General features: G+C 41.9%; 1 protein-coding gene and 1 long non-coding RNA gene across 2 annotated transcripts; one reads left to right on the forward strand and one right to left on the reverse strand.

Moving 5' to 3' along the window:
• Nucleotides 1-421: 421 nt before the first annotated feature.
• Nucleotides 422-22,215, forward strand: Ufd4 (ubiquitin fusion-degradation 4-like). Its single transcript, XM_065303831.1, is given in 14 exon segments — nt 422-718; nt 3,830-3,883; nt 11,725-11,864; nt 11,946-12,496; nt 12,562-12,764; nt 12,823-13,704; nt 13,838-13,945; nt 14,231-14,408; nt 14,471-14,701; nt 15,091-15,126; nt 15,312-15,578; nt 15,714-18,335; nt 18,338-20,768; nt 20,830-22,215. Coding segments are annotated over 12 exon segments (7,932 nt in total). The 5' UTR covers nt 422-718; nt 3,830-3,883; the 3' UTR covers nt 21,113-22,215.
• LOC135792518 (uncharacterized) lies at nt 9,044-11,054 on the reverse strand. Its single transcript, XR_010548359.1, has 2 exons — nt 10,885-11,054; nt 9,044-9,365 (listed from the first exon to the last, which is right to left on the reverse strand). It is a non-coding gene; the product is annotated as an uncharacterized lncRNA (long non-coding RNA).
• Nucleotides 22,216-22,221: the final 6 nt, after the last annotated feature.

Genomic DNA, 22,221 nt, shown 5'->3' on the forward strand with positions numbered 1-22,221 from the left:
ACCTACGGTGATTAAACGCAGGTAGCAAGTATTGAGAAAGATTAGGAGCAGACTATTAGAGATATAACTGCACGCCAGGTAACTAAATCAAAGTGTAATTAAGTAATGACGGTAGACAAAACGTTTAAGCTGAGTAGGTGGATATTATTTGAGGATTAATGATCAAATATAACAAAAATAAATTAAAAGCAATGTCTAGACATGCATATATTGGTAAATTCTATAAATTAAACTGGCTAAACATGATTTGTGCGCCAAAATGGCTTTATTTAACATAATAATTATTCACATACACTCTGTATGAATATTTGAAAACTTTACGTCAATCGTAGTTCAGCATACCATAGTGAACTGCACAGATGGCGCTGGCATCGCGAAAAATCATCAGTGGAAGGAGTGAGCGCAGCACGACTCGGATGGCACGGCGCACAAGCGTTGGCGAAGTCTCTCGAGTTGCGAGTCGTGCACGGGTCGTCGGGTGTTGTGTTGTGAAACGCGCATATTTATAAATAACGTCGCCGCCGCCGCCGCGTTCCACGAGAGCGCTCCGCACGGTTATCGAACGGTGCGCGCAACGGGGCCCGCTCGCCTCGCGCGCGTGTGATTCTCTGTCGCAGTGCGCGCCCGCGGTGTTGTGCCTGCGTTTCCCGATGGCGATACGGATACCCAACTGAAGCGAGCAATGGCTATGTGAGATCCGCAGACGGAAACATCCAAAGTAAGTACACCTTCCACATACATACAAAAAGGTACACGCGCGTCGACCGCACGCGAATGTATTGTGTGCGTGTGATTCGTTGCAATGCGGATTATACGGATAGCAAATTGCAAGCTCTCATGAAGCTGTGATTGCGATTACGACTGTAATTTGACATGTGCCGTGCGTTCCCTTCCAAATTCTCCGTGCTCGTGTCCGCACTCGCGATTCCTACCTACCACCAGCGGGCTGCATGTTTACGCCGTGTCTCTGCGTGCTTTTGATTACCTATATATGAGAGTGTTTTTCACGTACGGCTGGGAAAATGCATGTGTGACGATTGTGACTGACGTCGACGTCTCCGCGCACATTGCAGAAGTCGATAACGCGCGCTGCTCGACGCACACAGAAAATAAAAACGAAACAGGCACGTTAACACGAGGAGCCGATTACGCGTTGTTTAGCTTATGCAGCGATTGATAACGCCAGGACGACATCATCATCAATAAATCGATAGGAAAGTCGGGCGACGGTTTTCATTCGCGGTGGGATAACCTCTCATCGATTTCGGTGCTCGATTACAACATGGATTGGCGATGAAGAGATGACCGTCGTGTGTTATCAATTCCAGGATACGCGTGCGAACGTGGTGGAGAGTGCGAGAGACGGCGCGGCGGCTGCTGCTTGCTTCCCTCCTGGTGGTGTCGTAAGGCACGCGCGTCGACAGCCAAAACGGTGAGTTTTGCACGCCGTAGACGCTGATAACGCGACCCAAATCATCACTGTAAACAGTTACATCATATCAGTACACCTAGTTTATTTTTGGGTGATGTAAATTCTCGAAAAAATCATTTTTGAGGTTATAAAACACATAAATACGTAAAGATTATGCTAACTTCGCAAAATATTTACACTTTTGTGCTTGTCACGTGCCTGAAACAGCTTCATAGGTTTTACTTAAGTAAATAAGTAAAAAGTGAGCTTGAGTATATTTTGTGCTTAAAATATCAACGATTTTTACTTTTTTAGTCTAATTTTAGGCTGATTTTCATTGAAACGCGCGCAAAATGATTCATTTTGTCGTTTCATTCACTAAAAAGTGATATTTCAGAGTAAAATTTGATGTATGATTGCATTTACTTGCACTTTATCAGCATGTATGATCAAATTAACTACAGCTATATTTAGAATATGAGAAATTTGAACTTTTAAACACGAAATGAAAGATCTACCAATGAATTTCTAGAAATCATAAGCTTGTGTCTATTTTTCCACTACATGTACAAATAATAACTTATCAATGTTGTTTTTGTTGTGTTGCTTGGTGAGCTCGTTCGGACATGCGTGCGATTGCTGTTATTACCGATTGTTGGTACGCAAATAGCCGCGATAATATTGAATTTCTTGTTATGACTGCAACAAAACTTTTATTACAACTTTGTCAAGTTTTCATATTCAAATTCAAATTTTTATGTGTGCTGCACTTAAAAATAACCCAAAATTCACAAATATTGCTCCACTAAATACTAAATAACACGGTTGGCTAATGTTTATTATCAAGTTATCATCGGGCATTGAAACAGAAACATTAAAAACATGTCATTGTCATAGCATATTGTTTTCGTCGAAAATATTTGCAATTTCAAACGTGTTTCCAAGGATTAATCAAATATTTCATGGAATGTGAATATTGCAATCATTGCAAATACATATTTCCACTTCCGTTTGATTAGTTTGGCTGTGATATATTTCTACATGTTGTGCAATTTTTGGACGGTATGACTAACAAGTCATAAGTCTACAGCAGTAGACTGTAAATGATGAGGGAATTTATCGATTTCACGAGCAAGCTGCCCGCTAATAGGATGTAAAAGGATAATAAACCTTTAAAGGTGACTCCAACTTCGACTCCATAATCTGAGGATTATATAAATTTTCAATTGCGTCGTGAGACTATCAACAAACAGCAATAACATTGTTTTATGTTCTTAGTTTACGTCAATTAACCAGAAGTCATTGACGATTAATTTTACAATAACTTTTACAATAAGTCTGGATGATTTTATTTTAATCCCCTAGGTGATGATTACTGTATCAGGTAATTGTTATGGCTTGATGGCTGTTTGTTGATCAACAGCACTAGCGATTAATTACATTTGTTAATTACCATACATCTGCACTCGTTTATATTAACATCAGCTGTCCACAACGTGTAAATGTAGGCGGGTAATTAATTTCCGCCAACAATGAAATATTGTCAAGCGTAATTACGACGCGAGTGAAGAAATTAATTATTACCTCTACTACTGGTGGTAGTTGGTTTCGCGACAATCGCGTGCGCGTCCGCTTGGAATGATTCCCTATTAAATCGCGTAATAACTAATATTTATTGTTAATTATAATTAGGTAGAATTTATGTTTCGCTTATGGTGTCTATCGACTTGTATTGTTGTTATGTTATAAATTGCTCGTGGAATTTAAACAACATTTACATTTTGCACGTGATTTCTAATTCCACTAGCATTTAGCGCTGTTATTTAACGCTTCTAGAATATTGTTTATTTATTATATGGATTGAACCTTGAACTCGCTCACATCAACAACAAGTATAGCATTGCATACCTTTGAGATGTTTGAGAATTTGTCGACAGTGACGATGATCGTATACGCATAAAATTCGCAGTGCTTTTAATTTTTTTTTTGCACTTTTGCGTTGGTTATTTATTCATTCACGCGCTACGTGGTTGATAATCGCAGCTTGGCATAATCCCGGCACGTGATGCGATGCACAAAGAAAACAAACCGCCCACTCGACGCGATTGTATGAAATCCAACAAGTTTTGCGCGCTTTTTATGATTGTTTTCAATGCGTACGTAATGAATAAATCTCAATTTTGAGCTGTCGAGATTTGATGAATCACCAAATCCAGCATCACATCGCATATGGCAGATGAGGAACTTATTACAAGTTATTACCTCAACCTCAACTACACACCTGTGTGAATTGTCTAGTACTTGAAAAACTTTTTACGCAGCTGACGTTTCATGGTTACTGTCGGATGAATCGTGAATCGATTCGTGATTTTTAGATTGTTGTGATTATGTTATTAACGGATGTGTTTTCTTTTGCAGGATTTAACAAGCCCCAATCGAGCCTGAGTGTCGCAAGACACATACAACTTTAAGGTAATGATCATATTATTTACTTTTTTTATAAAATAAGTTTAATTTATTTAAGATGAAATGAGATTTTGCTAGTTTTGGTATTGATATAAAATCACACGCCCACTTTGCGATATATAAATTTTTATCTTTTGGTTTAATAAGGATTTAGATAAAGGAAAGTAATCTAAATAATAAATTACAAAAAAAATGAAAAAAATTACGCGCTTGCACTTGTGTTCATTTACCGCATCCGTGATGGCGGCCATATTTAGTTCCGTTTGTGCTTTTGAATGCCTTTGAAGAGTTGGCAAAGTCGTGAGGTGCGCCGAAGACGCTAAGAGTTCTTTGTGCGATCGCACCAAGAGCAGCCGCAACACCAAACAACCAAACCAAGTGTGTGAAGCACAACGACAAACAGTAAGAGCACCGCGCGCACAAAAAGTGTTTTTGGTTCGTTCGCCTCGTTGTGCATGCGCTCGTGTTTACCCTACTAGAACGTTATCATTTTTACGCTGTTGACTTGTCTTGTCTTGGCGGAGGAGGAAGAAGAAAGGAAGTACCAACAGACAACAGACAACGACCACTAGAAAAAGGAATAGCTATGAATGATTTTTTCTTTTCTTTAAATTTTATTTTCATCCACACGATACGCGATGGTTCGTGTCTCTGTGTTCATTATGGTTCATGTTTACGTTTTTCTGATAGACTGCCGTGTATTTTCGAGCTGCTTCTTTGAAAGCGGTGCGCGACGTCGTCGGCCTACAACTCCTCGCGGTCGCGATGGCCGAGCTGTAAATTTACCGTTGCGGTTAGTTTTCTAGCGCGCGCGCGCGCCCGCTACCAACACACGCTTGACATTTATCTTGCTATCTCTGCGCGCATTGTCGGTTGCCGGTTCGCTTCTTTGCTTTCCTCTTTCCTGCATTTATTGCGAAATGATTGGGCTTTTTCCGCGATGCATTGTGTCGCGTGTACTACCTGCCGACGACACTTCTCTACTCGAATGTACGTGTATTTTGCGCTGTTGGCGGCGATGTGCGACGATTCTAGGAAGTCTAACGAAGCGAACTCTCCGTCGGCGCGGTGTGCGCAATGCGCGCTTTTGTTCGCGTGCTATTATGATTATGACTCGGCGAGTCCGAGCAGTGCATTTGCTGCTTTATGCTCGTTTGTTGCGCTGCTCTCTATTATGTATCCGGCGCATAATGCGCATTAGTCGCGACGCGAGTTCGGCCCATAAAGCTGTACAGCGTTCGACAAAGGAGTGTAAAGGTCAGTTGGATTCGCATTTGCCACCCCCTTTTATGCAGAGATGTGCTAAAAGGTGCAAACAATTTCCAGGAGGACAGCAATCAGGAAAACTTCACAATATTACAATGCGCTTTTTTTTTTAATTACAATGAGTGAAATATTGCAGTATTATTTGTTTTTCTTCCACCTATTTAGCGTCAGTTTTTCTACGGTTTTTAGACACAAAAAGTGGTACTTTAAACACGGACGGGTAAAACCGTGACTAAAGTGCTTTTTATAGTACATCTTATTGATGGAAGATCCACGAAATAAAAAAATAAAAATGAATTACATTTTTACTTAAATCTACGCGAACGACCTGTTGAGCAAGTGTTTGTTTGCAATATTTTACAAAGTTTTGGTTTTACAAAAAAATTCCAACATGTTGCCAACCATTTGTTCAAGAACATTTTGAAACATTCTACTTGATGAACCCGTCTGGGCAATGAACTTTTTTGCATGGCCGACGAATTTTTAGACCCTACCTCAAGGCGTTCACCTCTTAGTAATGGTTTTGCCCATGCAAACTACATCAACTTGTCCGCGTAATTTAATTCCATAAACTCTTCAACAATCAATTAATTTAAAATTAGTCTCGTTGATTGTTCGAATTACTCCTGTTTGTATTTCGTGCTTAACAATTTTGGATTAATTGCTCATTATATTCGAAGCGAAATACAATAGTCCATTTATATTTACTTTTAGCAATTTCGTGTCGATTACAATGCAGACGAAACAATCGATCGTATGATCCGCACGCGCTGTTAGTCATGAGCTATGTCTAATATTAATTACTGATTAGATGTACTGGTAATCAATAAAAATGAATGTTTATCATTTTGTACATAGAAATTCAATCACACCAAGTGTGTGATTTGTGTGGATTCCAGCATATATGATAATCTTCATAATCCATATGCTAATGATTTCGTGCACAATTGGAAATTAGAGCAGAGTGGTGCTAAACATTGCTCGCGGCGCACCTTGTGCAATCAATTGTACTAATAATTTGCAAGTCGATGCAACGCAACAGCAGCCAGTGTCCGTCGTAATTTTTGCGAAACGCCACAGCGTGTGTTCTGTTTATTCAATTTTCTGTTTTATTTACTCGACTCGTTTGCTGCCGTTTCGCACGAATTACAATGGCACACTCATAAGTCGTCATAAATTATTTATTTTCGCTTTTTTTTATTTCATTGGAAGCTTACCTCAATTTTTGCATGTCGCGTCAATTCTGCGATTGTTGAGCTTTTATTTTTAAGCAAATGCGTAATCCGCACTCTGAGACATTGTTCGCCTTTGAGTGTGTTAAACTACACATGCATTGTTGATGTTTTTTTTAAATTTAATACGCATGTATGTAGCACACAGGTGGAAGAACAATGGCATGAGTAATAGCCGAGTACGTTTACACCGAATTTTGTAAATCTAAATTTCCAGCAAAAATTAGCACTAAATAAAGGAGTCTAAAATTTACGTCGTGTTAGAAGAATTGTGTGAACCATGTGAAAATTAAACTCGACACTGTACTAATTTGTTACGGCAATTATATTATTAATCTTGCACTACAATTTACATTAAACTTTCAAATATTATTTTAGTTGTATCATGCTGGTAGTAGTTTTACGTTTGTTTTGTGATTTATTTATTTATTAATCAGTAGAATATTTGTGTTTTGAGTCATGAAAAAGTCTTGTTAGTATCACTGCAATATTTTTTGTTATTTGTGTTGAATTCCCGACTTTATGTATCGATTTATTGCGGAGTGCATCAGGTACGCCAACGACAACGACGACCACACGACCGCAACTTGAATCCTGACAAAGAATTTGTGTCCTCGCTGAGTGACATTCGATATCTTACTGTAATCATTTCGTTCTTGTAATAACACGAATTTTCTTTCATGACTATCTGAAAGGTAAAAGCCGAACCAGCTACCTTATAAAGTCAACACAGAGTAGGCTTTAGGACATGTTTTTTAAAAGTAGTTATTAACATTTTACTGTTTTCAATTGTTGATATTACTTTGTTTAAAACTGTGTTTTGAAGATTGTGATATTTTATTTCAGTTTGCGAATGTATTATAATAGGAAATACTGACCTGTTACAGGTCAGTTCATATATCGAACAGTTGTTTGATTCAATATTTATGAAGATTCCGTGCGCGAGTGCAACGTCGCGATGGTATTAACATACTCTTGCATAGCGTAAATAATGCAATCATCGCATCGCAACTGGTGGGAAGTGAGAATTATTATCAGACGGTTTAATATCCAATAAAATCACACAGAGCTGTGCTCGCTGCTATAGTTTTTCCTTTTTTTAAGAAAATAATGTTTAAAATATTTTTATGATTTGATATAAAATATCTAATATCTTGGACGCAAAATGACTTTCAGAAAGGATGTCCCATGTCCTACGTTCTACCCGAGCGTAGTAATAGCTCATACTTTCGTGCTTATTTTTATTGTCGCTGTGTTTAGTGTTTTGCAGCAAGTTTCACTTCACGCAGATACTTGCGAGTTGGTGCTCTGCTATACACTATAGTGTCTATCACTATACTATGTACTTACTTACTCATGCTTTATTTACCAACAGTCCGAGTGCGAGTTTCTGTTGTACACGGCGAATGATAGTGAGCCGGCGCGGCACGGAAAGAGTTTTAACGATGTTTTCGTAAGTCGTGTAAAAACGACCAGTAAAAACCAGCACTGGCGGCGAACGCTGCTTGCTTCCAACAGCAAAATGTGTTCCGGCGATCATTAAATTTCATCGTTAATTAAGAGTCGCGTTACGATTACCATTACGATTCATTCATTGTTTGCGCACGGTGTATTGCATTATGAGAGCGCTTATTAAGTCAAACTATGAATGTTATGACTTCATACGAAATGGAATTCTAAAATTTATAACTAGAAACCGAATAATATTTACAAGCTATAAAGTTTTTGTTATTTTGTACTGTATTATGAGCAGGTGGATTTTTTACACTAAAAATTAAGACCAAAATGAACAAACAAAACAATTTTAAAGCATGATTAAAGAGAAAACGTTGTAAGACGTGAAAAAATTGTAGCTTCTGTGCAAAACAACCAAAATTAATAATTTGGTCATCATTGATTTGACGTCATTGAATTCTAATTGCCAATTTGTTTGGAAGTTTAGAAGGAAACGTTTCAAGGATGAACGAAACGAAACTTTTTCTCCAATTACCGCTGGCAGCTTATGCTCCACAATCATTAATTAAATTACACGAAATATGCGCGTCGCGTTTATTTTTAAATTTCGATGTTTTTGTTTTTTATTTTGTATTTTGAAACTAACCCAGAAAATAGAGACATTATACAAGAACCTTGAGACTTTTCCAAGTTTCATTTCACGTTGTAGTGAATTAATGACGAGCCATGTAATCCCTGAACTTCTTCGGGTCACAACTGTTTGTTGCACGCGTTTAAAAAAATAATACAAATTTCTAATGAAATCATTTTAAATTGGTTTATGTAAAGCCTTACCTCTTTCAGCGGGTTGTGTGCGTAATGTTAAACTTGTAGGCTGGGCTGTGATTACATTTCACAAACCAGCGAGCGACCGAGCGAGCTATTGTGATGTCGAAATGAAATGGCTCGCGTTCGTTCGTAAGCAAATAATAAACGAGCGCCAGCAGCCGCGCCAGTTGTGTTACATATCGGGTTTGGGAATTCGTGCGTGATTCGTGCGGCGAATGTCGCTTGTGAAATTTTTCGGAGGCCATATTACAGCTGATCGTGTGTGCATGATCGGCGCCGGACTAGTGTGTTGTGCGAGGGGAATTATTGCCACGCGTTTGCGGTTAAAAAATAATTCGTGCAACACTGTTTATTTCAACACCGAAAATAATACTCCATAATAAAATTGTGGTTTAATTTGCTGTTTATTTTGTCTCTGCTTGTTGTTTTAATGTGTAATGAGTTCCTTCATCTTCTTTATAGCGCATCCTGTGTGACTTTTCGTCGCGCGTCGCACAGTAGCAATCGTTTAACAATTATTGCGTCTCTTCTGTGTGTATCGAAGCACGATGTTGGTTCGCCGCTGAATTCCTGCGAGTCTCTCATCCTGCCCGTCGTTTATTTTGGTTCCTGTCGTTCTTTTTTCGGCGCGGAGTCTAGTAAAAATACCTCGTGCGCGCGCGCATTCTTGAAGCATCGACTTTAATTGGCCGCGTCTTCGATTCCTTCTGAAATTCTCGCAAAATCTCTATTTAACCGAGTGTATTTCTATCATATTTTATTGCGTGCGTGATTGTACAGTATACAGTCGTATAACGTTACGTTCTCATCAGTTTTAATGATAGCTTTCATCATGTTGCGGTTGTTTTCTTGTATGAGTGTGCTTCACGCAATATTGAGCAGTTTTGCGCAGTTAAACATCGCTTTGTTATGTTGTTTGATTGTGCAGACGTCATTGGCGCAACTGACGCTCGGATATCAAACCGATTTGTTCGATTAGCGCCGCACTAATGTTCGATATTTTAATTTTTAATGCGTGTAACGTGAGGCGAGATCGATGGCGAACGTTATTAATGTTTGAAACGCAAACGATGCACGCTTTGCAGCTCGGAACGAAATAAAATGAGTGAAAGTGCGAGAGCTTCGATTGCGAAGACGTTTTTACACGTTTTCATCAGCAGCCGCGCGCACGGCATTAACACATGAAGGATTCCGTGCGCCTTTTTTTTTCGTCATGTTTATTCATATGCTGCGCACTTTGAGGCAGCCAGTGCGTAGAAAGTTCTTCCAAGACGCATAACAATAAAAAATCACGACTATGACTCGCTACAAGAACACACTTTGTTTTTGTGATTTTCTCACTCGAGGAGCGCCTGAATTTAATAATTTCAAGCACGTTTTCTCAACGATCTTCAAATGTCTGTAGATTTATCAAGTCAAGTTTGAAATGTTGACAAAAGGCCGTTAACATTGAAACATACGAGTATAAATCATTGTAGAGCATATTACTTCGTCCGGAGTTAATCTAATGATCTGTGTTTTTGAATTAAACTGAATTAAAAAACGTTACGACTAATTGAACGCCAGTTAACCATTCATTGCGCTCATTGCTCATTGTTTTCTGTTGCCTGTGTGCGCCTGCCTAACTTGCGTTATTATTTATTTTGCCGTTAATTTTCATCTCCGAGATTAATCAGTTGAGACGCTTAAACTTAGCCTACTTGTATGTGTTTCCCACTTATTTTTAGTTTGTTTTCGTAGACGCAATGCGCGTGTTGGTAGTTTAAAACGCTCGAAAGAAGTTACGCGCGTTGCGCATGCGCTCCGCGCGTGTTTCAAACTTTACTTTGAGGTGTGTTGTGTGTTGCTTGGCCTCAATCCACGAGCAGAGAATTAAAAACGCAAACATCCTGCGCATTGTGTCGCACGCAACGAGTTTATTAGTGTTAAACTTCTTCAGCAATGAAATTCGACTTTACCGAGTGTCGAAATTTTGAGCTTTGAGCGTGCGCAATGCATTTAAACATAAACAAACTCAACATCGGGCAACAACACCAACTGACATTAAATGTTGCTTTTGCTTTCGATTTGCGGTTAAAATCGAAATGTAGTTTTGTTCGAAGCTTTGTGAGTGAGTTGAAACGTCGACAAATTGATTTTTGGCTCGCCAACGAGATTTGCGAATCGCATGTTTGCGCGTTTTGCGTGCGTTTCTGGCAAACGAAATGTACCTACTTACTTACTTACTTAGAAGTTGTGGTGGCACGTGCTCGAACTCTTTCTTTGTTGGCGTAGATATTTTTGCGTGCGCTCGTCATCCAGGCGCGATGCGTTCACTTTGCGGTCGCAGTTTTCAAACTTCAAACAGCCAAGTTACTTACTATATTTACGATTTGATCACCTTGCGATGATTCATATTTGGGTTTGGTATATATTATGATTCAAACTCGCAGGTAGTTGAGGGATATAAATAGCATGTCAAAACAAAGGAATTAATTTTAATAGATACCATTTGCATAATTTTGCTTTTACGCATAAACATTCGAAATTATTATTAAATCTTTTTACCGGCTAATTTAATATCTAGTTGGTTATTTGCATAAAAATTTATTTTCGTGCCACCCACATGTGGAAATGTGGCTCGCAGAGTGCTCGTTATGGCAATTTCAATGAAACGCTGCGTAAAACAATTAATTATCGACTTATCGGAGGAGTGCAAGGTGCTCGTCACGGCCGTAAAACCCGTCGAACATGGATGAACAATACTGCTCATGATAATATTCAAATACGAGTGCAATGTGTGAACAAACTGACGCACAGCTTAAATAAAGTATTACCAATTGTTGATTCGTATACATTTAGTTAGTTGTTGCCCGCAGGACGACAATAACAACAAACGATTTGGAGCGTTTGTCGAACGTATGACAACGCACGCGATATCGACGTACGTCCTTGACGATGAATTGTTGATTTCGACGGTAGCTGCTTTAGTTTCTAGCCAGTGTGTTTTATTACGGATGCGTTTTGTCTTATTGCAGCTTTCGGGCCGTAAAACTCACTTGAATAATAAATGTTTTTCGGTTGCAGATGGCGGATCCGGATCCAGAAACGCTGCTCGAATGGCTGAGCAGCGGACTGGGCGACGAGCGCGACATGCAGCTGATTGCACTCGAACAGCTTTGCATGCTGCTGCTGATGTCTGACAATGTGGATCGTTGCTTTGAGAGGTAATTGCCTTTATCTAGATACACAAACACCTGCAATATAATAACATTGCGACATAATTGTAATGGAATTTTGTTATTCAGTTGCCCGCCGCGCACATTCCTGCCAGCGCTATGCCGCATCTTTCTCGACGAGCAAGCACCCGAAAATGTTTTGGAAGTGACAGCGCGCGCCATTACCTATTACCTGGACGTCTCTGCAGAATGTACCCGCCGGATTGTCTCGATGGACGGCGCCGTCAAAGCCATCTGCAATCGGCTGACGGTGTGCGAATTGTCCTCGCGCACGAGCAAAGATCTTGCCGAGCAGTGTGTTAAAGTCCTCGAGTTGATTTGCACACGTGAAGCAGGCGCGGTATTTGATGCGAATGGGCTGAGTAACATTCTGCCCTTCATCCGTGACAATGGCAATCGCGTTCACAAGGATACGCTGCATTCGGCAATGGCGGTCGTCTCGCGGTTGTGCACCAAGATGGAACCGGCCGATGCACAGTTACCTTCGTGCGTACAAGCGCTGAGCACTTTGCTGCGACATGAAGATGCGTTGGTCGCCGATGGCGCGTTGAGGTGTTTTGCATCGGTTGCTGATAGATTTACACGTAGGGGAATTGATCCTGCACCGTTGGCTCAACATGGTAAGAATTTTGATAGAAAATTGAGTGGAAATGGTTTTAATTTAATGATGTTTATTGATTTCTAGGTCTAGTTAGTGAATTACTGCATAGATTATCAAATGCCGCTGGTCCTGCTCTGGCCACTGGTAGCCAGGGCACTCCTGGCAAAGCTTCGGCTACCACTAATACTCCGGCTGCTAATCCTGATCCGAAAGCTACAGCCGCTTCAGTTTCTACTATCATCAGTCTACTCTCTACATTATGTCGAGGATCACCCACCATCACACACGTAAGTTTACTTAAGCTTTCAGTTTGTATTCGGTTGCTTAATAATTATTGTCTATCAGGATTTGCTTCGGTCAGAGTTACCAGACGCGATCGAAAAGTCACTCAAAGGCGATGAGCGCTGCGCCCTCGACTCGATGCGACTCGTCGACCTGCTTCTAGTCCTGCTGTTTGAAGGGCGGCGAGCTCTTGGTAAAGCGGGTCCATCGAGTACCGGCCAATTGATGCCGCGCATTCGGCGTATGGACTCAGCTGCGGAAAAGTCTCACCGTCAGTTGATCGACTGCATTCGTTCGAAGGATACGGACGCGCTTATTGAAGCGATTGAAAATGGTGGTGTTGAGGTGAATTTTATGGACGATGTGGGTCAGACGCTGCTCAACTGGGCTTCCGCTTTCGGCACACAGGAAATGGTTGAGTATCTCTGCGAAAAGGGCGCGGATGTCAACAAGGGCCAGCGCAGCTCGTCATTGCATTATGCTGCTTGTTTCGGCCGGCCAGCAATCGCGAAAGTTTTATTGCGTTATGGTGCCAACCCGGACCTGCGGGACGAAGACGGTAAAACACCTTTGGATAAAGCTCGGGAACGTATTGATGAAGGTCATCGGGAGGTGGCTGCTATACTACAGTCTCCCGGCGAGTGGATGATTCCTCTGGATAAGGACAAACAACGTAAAACTGAACAGGACGGTGAGGAGAATGTTGAACCCCGTGGTGATCCGGAAATGGCACCAGTGTACCTCAGCCGGCTGTTGCCCGTGTTTTGCTCGACGTTTCAAGCCACTATGCTGCCGTCTGTACGGCGTGCTAGCCTTGGCTTGATCAAGAAAATGATCCACTACATACAGCCTTCGCTGCTCGTGGAACTGTGCCATCCGGAGGCTTTCACGCATCATTTCGGCACACAGTTGGTCGAAGTCATCGGTGTCGTGCTTGACAATGAGGTAAGGCTTTACATTTGGCTTGTTTTGCGAACACACTTGTGGCATTTAACATTCCGTCAGCTTTTTGGGTGGTTGGTGGTTGATTTGGAGAGAACTGAAACTTTAAACAAATCTAAAAGCATCGATGTTCCAGATTGTGTATAGCTGGCCGAGCATTCGATGCACCCCCTTGGGGGTGTTGGTGCGACACGTGCGAGCTTCTTTGGTTAATGACAAGCACATTATACAGTCACAATCCATGGTTAGTTGTTGCTTACCCCCTCCCGCCGAGCGTTCATCATTACGCTTCATCAGTGCGGATCCATGTCGATATTGCTACTAAACTAAACATTCATATCTTAACCGAATTGTTTGAATTAACGAACTCCGCTTGTTTCTTGTCGCCCTCAAATTGTAACAATGCTCGCCAGGATGTGTCTGTATAATTTGTTTGATTATCCGTATCATTTATTATTCACGTGCCTCGCAAGCTCGAACCATATTCGTGTCAATTGTCCCTACATTTTGTTTATTTTTGTCTTGATAGGAGGACGAAGATGGACATCTAGTTGTATTGGGCATTATTCAGGATCTTATGAACAAGGCACAGGATATTTTCCTGGACCATTTTGCTCGTTTGGGGATTTTCTCAAAAGTTCAGGCCTTGGCTGGGTCACCGGAGCCTACTGGCAGTGCTGAAGAAGCAGAACCGGTTACTGAACAAGGTAAACAATTATATTCTTTATTATAATTCAAATTTCAATAAATATTTGATGAAAATTGTTAGAATCTCTGGAAGTCGTACAAGTCGAAGACGCCAAAGAAGTCTTGGCAGGCAAGGCGTACAATTGGCGCGATTGGTGCATCTGTCGTGGTCGCGATTGTTTATACATCTGGTCCGATGCGGCCGCGTTGGAGCTCTCCAACGGTTCCAATGGCTGGTTCCGATTTATCTTGGACGGCAAACTGGCCACCATGTACTCGAGCGGATCACCTGAAGGTGGAGCTGACACTTCTGGTGAGTGTGCAATTAGTCAAACTGTACGCTGTAGTCGAAAGCATGACTTTCATTCATTGACAATTTCGTACAAGAACTAGTTTCGATTCTAGTCTACATCAACATCGATCAGATAATAAACGTTAGCGTTTGCTTTCTTATCTAATTAATTTTTTTTATCATCCGCATGAATTATTACATTCTTCTGGCCTGTTCTTGGTTCTGTTAATATTGTTACAGTCCTGTAAGTAAACTATATTTAGCTACATAGTTTTGCATACATCGTTTTTGATTCTGATACGGATTTGATATATAACGGGCTAGTTTTGTTGATTTGCATCCTCCCTTCTCTCTTCATCATTGTGTCGTAACACAAGTGATTGTCGTTTTTGTTTCTTTTGTTCCGATAGGCAAGGGTCGTGCGGCCGATTCCCACGCTACCGAAGGTAAGTGCTTTAAATTTTTATTTTAGAGGCTTTGTCTCTCGGAGCTTACCTTTCTTTAGTTTGTTTTTGGTTTTTAATTTATCATCAGAGTTGATCTAAACACAGTTATACAGAACGAGTTACTGAGCTTGATTTCGGCGACGTAAGATGTGAAATAACAATATAGAAATGACTTTTATGTTTAGAAAATCGTGGCGAATTTCTGGAGAAATTGCAGCGTGCCAGGGCCGCGGTGAAAAACACCACGAATTCGCAACCAATTCTTTCGAAGCCGGGCGCTACGCGACTCGTTATTGGCAACTGGAGTTTGACGTCCCGGAAAGAAGCAGAACTTCATATTCACAACTCTGATGGCCAACAACAAGCGACCATCCTGCGAGAAGATCTCCCTGGTTTTATTTTTGAATCGAACCGAGGAACAAAACATTCGTTCACCGCCGAAACAAGTTTGGGTAGGTTTCATGTGTGATAACAAAACTAAATTTCTTTTTGTGTAGCTTCTTCTAGTCGGTTTCCTTCTATTGTTTGTTATTATTTACTAACAAAATTAATGTTGTATACTTACTTTATGTAAGTTTTGGTCACAGGTCCCGAATTCGCTGCGGGATGGGCGAGCAAACGCGGCAAGCGATTGCGTTCAAAGACAGAAGCCACCAAGCAAAAGGTGAAGAACTTGGCGCAGTCCCTTTACGATCAGTACTTCAAAGCAGCACAGGCACAGCCGCGCGGCGTCGTCGCTAAGTTGGGAAACATTGTGGCACACATCGAGCGCGCCTGCCAGAAACAGTGTACCTATGGGAACAACCGCGACGGCGGTAACTCTTGGCGTGAGATTCTCCGTAATGCCCTGGACGAACTCACGCAGATTCTTAAAGAGGATGGAGTGGTCAGCGCTTACGAATTGCATAGTTCTGGTTTAGTACAAGCACTTCTTTCACTCTTGTCTACGAGTTACTGGGATCAGGGATTGAAGTCATCGAAGAGTAACAAGTATCAAAAGCAAAGGGTGCAGGTTTTCAAGAAGTGTTTTGAGGAACAAATCAATGAGGGACAAAATTCTATTCTTATTCTTGTGCATAAGTTAATCTCGGTGTTGGAGAGTATTGAAAAATTGCCAGTTTATTTATACGACACGCCCGGTAGCGGTTATGGGCTGCAGATTTTGACTAGACGTTTGCGATTCCGTTTGGAGAAGGCTCCCGGTGATAGTACGTTAATTGATCGAACTGGAAGAGGGCTCAAGATGGAGCCACTCAGCACCGTGGCGCAGTTGGAGCGATATCTGTTGAAGATGGTCGCTAAGCAGTGGTATGACTTTGATCGCAGCACGTTCCAATTTCTCAAGAAGGTGAAGGATCCGAAATATCAGATTTTTAAACACTCGCATGATTTTGATGAGAACGGCATTATTTTCTTTGTGGGAACAAACGGACGGACGAGCCCCGAATGGGTGAATCCGGCACAGTACGGACTGGTAACAGTGACTAGCTCGGACGGAAGAAATTTACCGTACGGTCGCGTTGAGGATATTCTCTCTAGGGATTCATCGGCATTGAATTGTCACACAAACGACGACAAAAAGTCATGGTTTAGTATTGATTTGGGCTTGTACGTGATTCCCACGAGTTACACTCTGCGACATGCACGCGGATACGGCCGCTCGGCGCTGAGAAATTGGCTATTCCAAATGTCTAGGGACGGTATTACCTGGACTTCGCTGTCGAGCCACACTGACGATACTATGTTGAACGAACCTGGATCTACTTGGACTTGGCCGATTACTGTGCCAGTGGATGAATACCAAGGATGGCGCCATGTTCGTATTCAACAGGCCGGCAAGAACGCGTCGGGACAAACACACTACCTCTCTCTATCTGGTTTTGAGATATACGGTCAAGTAACGCAGGTTTGTGAGGATTTAGGAAAGGCGGCAAAGGAAGCTGATGCTCACTTAAAGAAACAACGCAAGATTTTAAAGACGCAAATGTTAAAGCATATTACAGTCGGCGCGCGTGTCATTCGTGGTATGGATTGGAAATGGCGCGATCAGGATGGCACTCCTCAGGGAGAAGGCACTGTTACTGGTGAGATTCATAGTGGATGGATTGATGTGACTTGGGATCATGGTGGGTCGAATTCCTATCGTATGGGTGCCGAAGGTAAATATGATCTGCGTTTGTCGAACACGTATGAAGCCGAAGTTCTCTCCCAAAACAAAGTTCCAATTGGTAAGAAGGATAAAGACAAACAAAGCGTCCTCACTAGCCGAAAGAGTAGTTCCACCCCTAGTCTACCCGAAGCTACCGATGTCAAATCGGTGGCTTCCACTGAGCAAGCAGCTTCTGCTGATAATTTAGCGGCCAAACAAGCAGCTGAGACGATAGCTGAGAGCGTGTTGTCTGTGGCACGCGCCGAAGCTAAAGCGATTGTTGCTGTTACATCTGAGAGTCAGGCAGCTAGCAACGACTCTGAACTATCTGTAGTTGTACATCCTCTGAGAGACCCCCACCATGACTTATCTGCAATCAATAACTCAGTTTCTAGTGATTTGGCTACAATCGTTGAAAGTTTAACTCTTTCCGACTCAAAGCCTAGCAACGTACCTAAAAAGTTCTGCGAGGAGCAGGCTTCCGGTCAGAGCACGGAGTCAAAACCAAATTCATCTAATTTAAACAAGGCAAGGTCAAAGACAAGTCAGGTTGTGGCAGCTACAGCCCAAAGCTTTGTTGAAGCATTAGACAAGATCCGCGAGGGTACTGATATATTTAGAAACAATACGAACAACTTTTTATCTGGTGAACTATTGAATTTGGGCGTTGGGACCGCTCAGAACCCAATTGGTAATCTTGCCCCGCAGAATCAAAACGCACCCGGTGTTAAAATCGCCGTTGAGCAAGAGGGCACCAAACGCAAAGTGGACGAACCTTCAGAGGAATCTTCAGTGACAAGTTCCAACAACGCGAGAAATTCATCTAATTGCCCAATTGTTGTTACCAACCCCATGAGTGTTAGTGTACCTAACTTGACCACTGACGCAGGAAATCAAATCGAACCGTCATCTACAGCCAGCTTGTTGGAAACATTTGCGGCACTCGCACGCAGAAGGACTTTGGGTTCAGTATCGACAACATCAAACTCGAATGCTAATCCGAACAACGCCACTGGGATTACAACTAATGCGCAGAACAACGCAAATGCTAACATCTATCCACGGGGCCTAATTCGGTGACTAGTTTGGTCCGCTTGGCATTGTCTAGTAATTTCCCCAGTGGATTGCTGAGCACAGCACAAAGCTATCCCAGCTTGTCGTCTAGTAACAACCCAGCTCCATGCGGTATTCCCACAACAACCGCCGCAGCACAAGGATTGAGTCAAGCATTGACAATGAGTTTAACTTCTACAAGCAGTGACAGTGAACAAGTGTCGCTTGAAGATTTCCTTGAATCTTGCAAAGCTCCTACGTTATTGGCAGAGTTAGACGATGACGAGGATATGGCCGAAGACGACGAGAACGACGACGAAGAGAATGAAGATGATGCGGACTATGAAGAGGTCATGGTTTCGCGAAATTTGCTGGCGTTTATGGAAGAAGATGCCGGGTACGAAGCACGCCCGAGCAAGAGACGCTCTTGGGATGATGAGTTTGTGCTCAAGCGCCAATTTACTGCGCTTATACCTGCGTTTGATCCACGACCGGGCAGGACAAATGTGAATCAGACTACTGATTTAGAAGTTCCACCACCGGGACAGGCTGAAAGTTTATGTTCCACTGAGTTTGACTTGCTGCCTCAACCACGACTGCAGCTGGTCCTCAGAGGTCCAAATTTACCTGGTATTCCTGATGTGGAAGTGGAATTGAACGATTCCTCGTGGACAATATTTAAGGCTGTGCAGGAGCTGGTGCAGCTCACCGAGCTGGGCTCGCGGCAGGAGAAACTGCGCCGCATCTGGGAGCCATCTTATGTGATTGTGTACAAAGAAGTGAAGGAGGATTCTTCTTCAGAAGAAGATGGTCGTACTACTCCGGTGGTAACGTTATATTCAAGGAGTGGTAGTAGTTCGGTAGCTGGTACGACGTTGTCTCCGAGTACACCAATTCCGGGTACTCCTTCAGTGTCCAGCTGCACTGTGGAGGATGTGTTACAATTATTGCGACATTTGTTTGTCATAACGACTTCGGGAGACGAGCAGGCTACAAATTTGTTTGATCGAATGGAGATTGGAGCTGAAGAGTTCAGCAGTAAAAAGATAACGAATAAACTGCTGCAGCAGATTCAGGATCCGTTGGTTTTGTCGAGCGCAAGTCTGCCGGTATGGTGTGAGGAGTTGAATCATTCTTGTCCGTTCCTGTTTCCGTTTGAAACTCGTCAGCTGTACTTCAATTGCACGGCGTTCGGCGCATCACGGAGCATTGTATGGCTGCAGACACAGAGGGATGTTACCATTGAGAGGCAGAGGGCACCTGGACTGTCTCCGAGGAGAGACGATCCGCATGAATTCCGTGTTGGCAGGCTGAAACATGAACGTGTGAAGGTTCCCAGAGGGGAATCTTTGCTTGAATGGGGCATGCAAGTAATGAAACTACACTGTGATCGTAAATCAATTCTAGAAGTGGAATTCCAAGGCGAAGAGGGCACCGGGCTCGGGCCGACGCTTGAATTCTACGCGCTCATTGCTGCCGAGCTGCAGCGCCGCGACCTACGCATGTGGATCTGCGACGATGACCCGACCGCTTCGGAGTCTAGTATAGATCTCGGCGAAGGAGCGAAACCGCCCGGGTATTATGTGCAGCGAACGGACGGGCTCTTCCCGGCACCGCTGCCGCAATCATCGGACGTCTGTGATAAAGCGGTGAAATACTTCTGGTTCCTCGGCGTGTTTCTCGCCAAGGTACTGCAGGACAACCGGCTGGTGGATCTACCGCTGTCGCAAAGCTTCCTCAAGCTGATGTGCCACGGTGAAATCCAGAATACTGTCAACGAACGCATTGGGTTCCCAACTTACACCAAACGCCAGGTGGACGATGACATCATGACGTCCAGTCTAATCTCAGAGGAAAGCGAGAAAGAACTGGAGTTGGATCCGCCGAAGCTTACATTTGAAGAAAAACGTGCATGGTATGCGTCCATTTTGGGTCATGAAGATTTGACGAACATCGATACCATCCGCGCCAACTTCCTCAAACAGATTCAGGAGTTAATCAAACAGAAACAGTTGATTATGCAGGACCATACTTTGACGGCGGAGACCAAAGCACACCAGATCCAAAATCTTTGTTTGAATCATCCGTCCGGGCCTGTAATGCTCGAAGATCTTGCTTTGACATTCACGTACGCGCCTAGCTCGAGCGTGTTTGGTTTCTCTTCAGTTGATTTGGTGCCGAACGGTGCGGATATAGAGGTCAACATTGAGAATGTTGAAGAGTATGTGGATCTCACTCTTGCGTTCTGTTTGGATAAGGGCATTAGTCGACAGCTGGAAGCATTCCACAAAGGTTTCAACATGGTGTTCCCAATGGAGAAGCTCTCGGCGTTCAGTCCTGACGAGATGCGGGTGATGTTGTGCGGTGATCAAAATCCACAATGGACAAGGGACGATCTGCTGAACTACACTGAACCCAAGCTGGGCTACAATAAAGATAGGTATGTTTTTAAAAATTTGCTTTACTTTAACAACATTTACTTATTGGTGGTTTTCTTTTAGTCCTGGTTTTTTGCGTTTCGTGAATGTACTGTTAGAGATGTCGCCAGAGGAAAGAAAGGCGTTCCTGCAATTTACCACCGGATGCAGCTCGTTGCCCCCTGGTGGTCTTGCGAATCTCTACCCTCGCTTGACCGTTGTGCGGAAGGTGGATGCCGGAGAGGGTTCGTATCCGTCGGTCAACACATGCGTGCATTATCTGAAACTACCTGATTACCCTACCGAGGATATTTTACGTGAAAGACTGCTTGCCGCCACTAAGGAAAAAGGTTTCCATTTGAATTAAAAACAAAAAACAAAGCAAATTAAATATTATTAAGAATAAAGGAAGAAAAGGAGAAAACGAATCTATAGTGAATACGATTTAAGTATTTTCATGTAACTTATATTACAATTACATATACATAATATAAACATTATTGCGAAGAAGATGAAAAACATGTAAAATAAGAATACACTTTAGGTTCTGATTTTTCAATTCTAAACTGTAGATGCAAGGTGTAATTTGAAGCATTGTGATTTGATTCACTATTTGATTCATTCTCTGTAACCTGTAAACATAGTGTGTTGAGCAAGTTGAAACCTTCAAACACTCGATATGATATATCTCTAGGCAAATTCAAATGTATGTTGGCGTACATATCGATGATGACACTGAATGAAAGAGAGCGATAAAGGTACGCACGCTTTGGAATAATGTAATTTTGATGAAAGGATGCGTTCCAAACTGTTTTCATCAACTGTTCGCGGACGAAACACACTGCATAGTCAAGCCACGATTTCGTTAATTATCGACCCAAATGTGTTTTCATTTTTTACATTTTAGGTGATTTTCAGTAACTTGTGATTGTTGTTGTTAGCATATTTCCGAAATTATTACATTGATAAGTAGCGCAAACAAATTCTAATGATAAATATATACATTTATGAGCGATTGGTAGGAGATTGATATGTGCAAGGTATAAGCTTGCGCAGTTTTCATGTTTTTTTTTTGGGTGAATATTTTGTTCTCGTCGTTTATTATACTTTGGGGTATTTTTTACGTTAGACACATTTTAAATCACTTCGAATTCTGATGCTTTATCTATGATTAGTTATGATAAGTTATGGTATAACATGAATATTATGAAATGAAGATTGAATAAAGTTGCGAGAAAAGCGAAAAATATGGTATATGTATATATTTCATGTATGTACTTTGATGTTAAGATATATAATGTTATGATAATATATTTGCAAAAATTATTAGCGAGGCGCACTTTTAAAACAGATTTAAAGCAACTACATGAACCTGTAACTGTAATATCTAATATCTATGCTTATCGAAAATGCTGCGGCCACACGTCGTACATAATAAGTAATATGAAAATATAAAATTCAACGAAGGAATTTCAT

The sequence above is a fragment of the Atheta coriaria genome, unplaced genomic scaffold, assembly GCF_025399875.1.
Source record: "Atheta coriaria isolate IRGN ID8LTWV9N9 unplaced genomic scaffold, Caltech_Dcor_3.1 hic_scaffold_5_pilon, whole genome shotgun sequence".
Lineage (NCBI taxonomy): Eukaryota > Metazoa > Arthropoda > Insecta > Coleoptera > Staphylinidae > Dalotia > Dalotia coriaria.